At 40.8% G+C, this 6,976-nt stretch overlaps 1 protein-coding gene across 1 annotated transcript in view; it reads right to left on the bottom strand.

Annotated features, from left to right (window-relative positions):
* Rhot1 (ras homolog family member T1) overlaps window positions 1–6,976 on the bottom strand; it is a 63,622-nt gene that overhangs the window by 41,295 nt on the left and 15,351 nt on the right. Inside the window, exons 4-6 of the mRNA XM_021212699.2 lie at window positions 5,670–5,713; window positions 5,176–5,229; window positions 3,841–3,893 (exon numbers count right to left, since the gene is read on the bottom strand). Of these exons, the coding sequence (XP_021068358.1) occupies window positions 3,841–3,893; window positions 5,176–5,229; window positions 5,670–5,713 (151 nt within the window). The remainder of the gene's footprint in view (window positions 1–3,840; window positions 3,894–5,175; window positions 5,230–5,669; window positions 5,714–6,976) is intronic.

Here is a 6,976-nt window from a genome sequence, read left to right as displayed (position 1 = left end):
TGTGTGTGTGTGTGTTCAGAGGACAACAGTTAAGAGTCAGTTCTTTCTACCATGTGGATTCTAGGGATCAGTATGCCATCAGAATTGTTGGCGAGTACCTTTAGCCATAGAACCATCTCATTGGCCTAGAAAGCTTTTTAAAAATATGGTGGCTTGGAGGTTGGGGGGGGGGGCATGGTTACAGCAATGGCTCAAAGGTTAAAAGTACTTGTTCTTGCAGAGCATCTGGTTTATTTCCTAGCATCTACTTGGCGGCTCCCAACTGTCTCTATCCCCAGTTCTAGGACTTATGACACTCTCGTCTGACCTGTGGGGGTTGCAAAGGCACACATGAAGTAGACAGACAAGTGAGCAGAACCCATTCTCTGACAGAGAGCAGACAGAACATTTATTTAAAGATCTTGTTTTAAGTAAGTGAAATCGGAGAGGCCTATGGGAAACCTAAATGGGTTATCAAAGCATCAGAGAGTGGAGACTGTTACATGTGAGTTCTAAAGGGCAGCGTGGAACAAAGCAAACCACCTTACTAGACTCCAAACTGCACGACACACTCCTGAAGCACTTACTTTAGCATCCTTACCCTCAGTGTGATTTTTTAATGCTTATATTGTCCAAGAACAGACTCCTAACAAGATTAGGAAGAATTAGTAAACACAGTAATTTATTTTAAAAAAAAGTCTAAATTTATCAATTCTAAAGTCCTAGGCTAAACTGGAAGCATCTATTGTTTCTGAAACTCTCTGGCTATGTGACACTGATATAATGATATAAAAGAGTCCTAAGGAACAATAGGTATGTACCAAAAATAATCTACAGATGAGGCTCAGGAAAGAAGTCACTGGAAAATATAAGGTCTCTACTGGCTTAGCAGTGCACACATATAATGCAGCAACTGGAGACTGAGGCAGGAGAAGGAGGTAGGAGCAGGAGAACAGCCTAGGAAATATAATGAGATTGTATGTCTTTAAAATAAAATAAAATAAAATTTAAATAAATAAATAAAATATAAACAAGGTCCACAAAGCAGCCATAGTAGTTTAGGGACAGCAAAACCAAAGTCCTAAAGTCAGTGGCATAAATGGGTTCTTCATAGATACTGGCCAAAGCATGCAGTCTTCTCCAGAGCGGCCCACCCAGAACAGCCCCTGGGGAAAGCCCCCAGAGCATGTGGACACACGGGCCTGCAAGGCTCCACTGTCCAAGACAACACTCGATGATGATGGTCTTGTTTGTCTTTTGAGACAGGTCTTTATCCTGAACTCTCCACACCAGGCTGGCTGCTGAGACTCAGGGCACGTGTCAATATGCCCTCAAATGATGATGAGCTGTAGTGCTCTGTTACCATAACCGCCTGCCACAGGCAGCTACTGAGCTTCTGAATGTGGGTAAGTAGATCAGGAACATGGACTTTTGTTTTTTCATTTTAATTAATTTAAATCACTGCAAATGACAAGAGGCTATAGTACTGAAGAACTGAGTCATTATCTTCTTTCCATTTTGTCACCACAAAGTTTAAGAAACAATAAAGAGGCATCACAGAGCTATGAGGCCATGTTAGTTTCCCTTCCACAAAGAAGTCAGACGGGGCATCAGATTTCCAAAGAACAAAAATAAAAAATGCTAGCTGGGCATGGTGGCGCATGCCTTTAATCCCAGCACTTGGGAGGCAGAGGCAGGCAGATTTCTGAGTTCAAGGCCAGCCTGGTCTACAAAGTGAATTCCAGGACAGCCAGGGTTACACAGAGAAACCCTGTCTCAAAAAAACCAAAATAAATAAATAAATAAATAAATAAATAAATAAATAAAAGAATCCTGGAAACTTGAGCAAAGGGCCAGATGTAATTAATTAATTAATATTTAAAACATGATTTTCTGGGCTGGTGAGATGGCTCTGCGGGTAAGAGCACCACCAACTGCTCTTCCGAAGGTCCTGAGTTCAAATCCCAGCAACCACGTACTGGTTCACAACCATCAGTAATGAGATCTATCGCCCTCTTCTGGTATGTCTGAAGACAGCTTCAGTGTACTTAGATATAAAAATAAATAAATCTCTAAAAAAAAAAAAAAACCCAAACAAATATGATTTTCATAATATTTAAAAAGATTTAAAAGGGGGCTAGTCAGATGGCTCAGTGGTTAAGAGTACCTGCTGTTCTCCCAGAGGAACTGCCTTTGGTTCCCAGCATCTGCATGGTGGCTCACCAACAATTATAACTCCAATTACAGAGGATCTGATACCCTCCTCGAACCTCTGGCAGCATGAACACTGTACACCAAACTTTTCACATACACATAAACAAATAAGAACAAATAAATAAACCAGTTTTAAAAAGAAGATTAAATGTTGGGCTAGGGGTAGTGGCACAGACCTTTAAGCCCAGCACTTGCTAGGCAGACAGATCTTTATGAGTTTGAGATCAGCCTAGTCTCAAAGAAAAGGAAAGACAAAGAAAGAAAAAGACTGAAGATTGAAGACTGAAGGCTGGGCAAGGAGGCACCAGAGGCGTACTCCTTTAAATCTCAGCACTTGGCTGTTACGGGCAGGTGGAGTTTTGTGATTTCCAAGCCAGCCAAGAATATATAGTGAGATCCTGTCACAAAACAAAACAAAACAAACAAAAAAGAAATAACAAAAATAATTTTGGCCAATTAAATAGTGGGGAAATATTTTCATCTGACTTAAAACAAAGCATTTATGCACAGAACTGTCACTCTGCTTGAGAAATTACTGAGTGTGTTATCTTACATTTCCCCTTTGCATTGCATCTCCAAAAGAACTGCAGAGAGCCTCCTTGCATGAATTTCTAAGTGGAGACTTGCAGGGCATTCTGGAGAAGTTCTATATAAGCTATCTAATTCAATTCTCGCTACCGCCATATGCGTCCAGGATAGATAGTACCTTTATCCCTATTACAGATGAACAAACTAGACAGTCAAATTAAGTGGTCAAACAAGATCTCAACAGTTGCTCAGTCCTATGTTCTGCCTAGTGCACACTGTGAGCAATCAACAATCCCACACCTCATTAAAGAAGCAACTCAAGAGAGGGCACACAATACAGGCAAAGACAGACTCCAAAAGACTCAAGCAGCAGGTTTTGAACAAAATGTAGAATTACTAAAATATGTTAACCATTACAGTGTCAGAGCTGTTTTCTGCTTTGCTCTCGAATCTATTTACTCTTTCTAATCACTCCTGCCTTCAAAAAGGGATGTGGTGGTATATGGAAGCAGGTGAACAGGGAGAAACTGATAAAACCAATATAGACATCGCTCAGCAGGTAAAAAGCACCTTTACAAGCAAGCCTCGGTTCCATCCTAAACCCTATATTTTTGTTTGTTTTTGCAAGACAGGGTTTTTCTGTGTAGCCCTGGTTGCCCTGAAACTCATGGCCTCAAAAATCACACAGCTCCACCTGCCTCTGCCTCCTAAGCACTGGAATTAAAGGCATGTGCTACCACCTCCTGAATAGATTTATTTTATTATTTTATGTGTATGAGTGTTCTGACTGTATATATGTCAGTGTACCACACTCATGCCTGGTGCCTGAGGAGATGGCTAATGCCGCGTGAGTGATGGGAATATAACCTGGGTCCTCTGAAACCACAAGTGCTCTTAACCACTCTAAACGCTCCAGCCCTAAATCCTGCAAGCTGCCCTCTAACACCTGTACACACACACACACACACACACACACACACACACACACACACAAATAATTTGAAAGAAAAACTAAATGTGGGGCATGTTGATATCCAGTAGATCTAAGTGAAGACTTTACTTTATGTTTGTTACTGTTTCTTAGATCTTTTCTCTACATTTGAAAGAAAAGAAAAATACCTGCTGTCTTTGTCTGTTCTTTCATTTATGAGAGGAATCCATCGGCTTGTTACCTAAAACAAAATTAAGTAGGAATTAAGACATGATGCAGGTCTTCTTTCAAAAGCTGCACATCAGCCAGGCATGGTGGCACACGCCTTTAATCCTAGCACTTGAGAGGCAGAGGCAGGCGGATTTCTGAGTTCGAGGCCAGCCTGGTTTGCAGAGTGAATTCCAGGACAGCCAGGGCTATACAGGGAAACCTGCCTCGAAAAAAAACAAAATAAATAAATAAATAAATAATAAAAAAGCTGCACATCTTTAATCCCAGCACTCAGGAGGCAGACACAGAAGCAGGGGGATTTCGGAGTTCAATGCCAACCTGGTCTACATATAGAGTTTCAGACCAGCCAGGGCTATATAATGAGATTCCTTCTTTAGAAAGAAAAAGGAAAAGAAAGGAAAAGAAAAAAAAAAGATAAGAAAAAGAAGAAAGGGGGGGAAGGGATCAAAAAAAGAAAAAGAAAAAGCATACTGTTCTTTTAAAATTATTTTATGCTGGGCAGTGGTGGTGCACGCCTTAAATCCCAGCACTCGGGAGGCAGAGGCAGGCAGATTTCTGAGTTTGAGGCCACCTGGTCTACAGAGTGAGTTCCAGGACAGCCAGGGCTACACAGAGAAACCCTGTCTCGGAAAACCAAATAAATAAATAAATAAATGAAATTTTATGATTATGAGTATTCTCTCTAAATATATGTCTGGACACCGAAAACCTGGCCAAAGCCAGAAGAGAGCTTTAGATCCTCTAGAACTGAAATGGAGTTGGAGGAAGAACAGCCTCTGAGCCATCTCCTCTATATCCTGTTAAGAATCCTTATGCTTCTCGCTGCAGGATCAGCGTTGATCAGAGTTGCCCCATTAAAGCTACACACAGTGGCATGTGTGGAGTCCCAGGCTGAGGCAGGAAGAGCCTGAGTCCCATGTGGGGAGGATACAGAGCAAAGCCTATCGTAAAAACAAAAACAAAGCTGGGCAGTGGTGGCTCACACCTTTAGTACCAGCACTTGGGAGGCTGAGAAAAATAGAACTCTGGGAGTTCAAGGCTAGCCTGGTCTAAAAAGCAAGTCCCAGAACAGCCAGGATTACACTGTGAGACCCTGTTTAAAACAAACAAATGATAAATCTCACAAAAACAAAAAGAAAAAAACCCCAAAACATGAGGCAAGAGGATTGCAGCCTGGGCTATGTGACAATTCCAAACCAGGCCTAAGCTACATAGTAAGAACATGTCTCAAAACAAATAAGTAAATTAATAGTAACACCTTGAGTTTAAATAAGGAGAAAATGTAAATATACCTTATCAATAGAATGTTTGTTGTTAACAGCATAAACTATGCAGATGACATTAGCCTAGAAGAAAAAGTAATAAATTAGTGGCACTGTGAACTAAAATATACAAAACATCACTTAATTATCAAATACCTAAGATTTTTTTAGCCAAAGGGGGAAATTTTTTGAAAAAGAATAAACCTACCTAAAAGAAGAAACTATCCCTAAAGATGTAGAGCAAACAATACATATTCAAATGCCAAGTGAGAAATTCCTGGTAAGCTGGGAATGGTGGCACACACTATAGAGCACTCAGCAAGTGGAGAGAGGAGATCAAGGCACACCTCAACCACACCAGGAGTGTAGCCCAGTCTGGGCTACAAAAAAATGTCACTACCCAACCTTCCCTCAGAAAAAGCATACTCTTGGTAAAAGAACTAAAAGGATAGACTCATAGGATTATCACTGTTTATACGAGTGGACACACACACTCACACACAAAATGTCCTTTTTACACATACCTGTGATATTTCTTGATGAAGTTGTTCATCACTCTGTTCTGCTTCTACAAATGACAAAAGCCAGTGTTTTGTATTTTAAAATCTTTTATAACTAATCGTCAAACCACCACCACCAACAACAAAAAAAATCAATGTAATATCCACCTAATAAAATTGACATAGATGGTTCCCAGCAACTACACAGGAGCACATAACATTTATAACTCCAGTTTCAGGGGATCCTACACCCTTTTCTGGCCTCCGTGGGCATCAGGCATGAACATAATACATTTACATACCTACAGGCATACATACATACTCATAAAGATCAATAAATCCTCGAAATGGTATAGTGTAGTACCAGGCAGGAACCAAACTGAGGCTAATACAATGAAAGAAAAGGCTGAGGTATAAGAGAGCCGGCTAGCAGGGAAGCTAACTCAAGAGGACAATTCCAGCACAGAAGTATAGAGGCCTCTTGTCAAAGATCTAGGCCAGAATATGATCCAGAGTTGAAAAGGGGTCAGGCAAAAGAGATCAACAACTCAAGAAAGGAGACTGAAAGCTTCAGAGCCAGAAGCCTAGACAAGAATTGTGACACAGAGCCCAAGACTACAGGATCTGGACACTATCAGCACAGCAGGTAGGTGTAATAACAAACAGGCCCAGAGGCAAAACTGTAGCTTGACAATGAAGAAAGCAAAAATTCCCTTTCTGGGCTGGCAAGATGGCTCGGCTTATAAGGGCTCTTGCTGCCACGCCTGAGTTCGATTCCCAGAACCCGCATGGTGGAAGGAGAGACTGAAATGCAGCAAGGTATCCTCTGACCCTCACACATACCATAGCATACTCACGTCCACCCACATAATAAATAAATAAATCAGGAACAAACATGTATCAGAAATAGTACGCTGACCTCTCTGTTTATGTGGTATATATATATGTATGTACATATCTGTGTGTTCTCATATGTGTTCACATGTGTGATAATGATGTCGGGGATCTTTCTCTACCGTCTTTGTTTTCACACTGGTCTCTTTAGTGAACCTGCAGCTCACAAACTGGCTCGACTGGCTGGCCAATAAGCTCTGGGGTGTGCCTATGCCCAATGCTGCTGTTACAGCCACAGTGCCCAGCCTTTTACTTTGATACCAAGGATCTGCTTGCAGGTTCAGCAAGTACTTTAACTCCTAAGCAATCTCCTCAGCTCTCAAACTGACCATTTTAAATTAATTTCTGTGTAACAAAGGTTGAGAAATTAAAGAACATATGTAGAGTTCAACAAATCATTACATATATATATATATATATATATATATATATATATA

This window comes from Mus pahari, chromosome 14 (genome assembly GCF_900095145.1).
Source record: "Mus pahari chromosome 14, PAHARI_EIJ_v1.1, whole genome shotgun sequence".
Taxonomy (NCBI): domain Eukaryota; kingdom Metazoa; phylum Chordata; class Mammalia; order Rodentia; family Muridae; genus Mus; species Mus pahari.
This window is presented reverse-complemented; position numbering and strand designations above follow the sequence as displayed.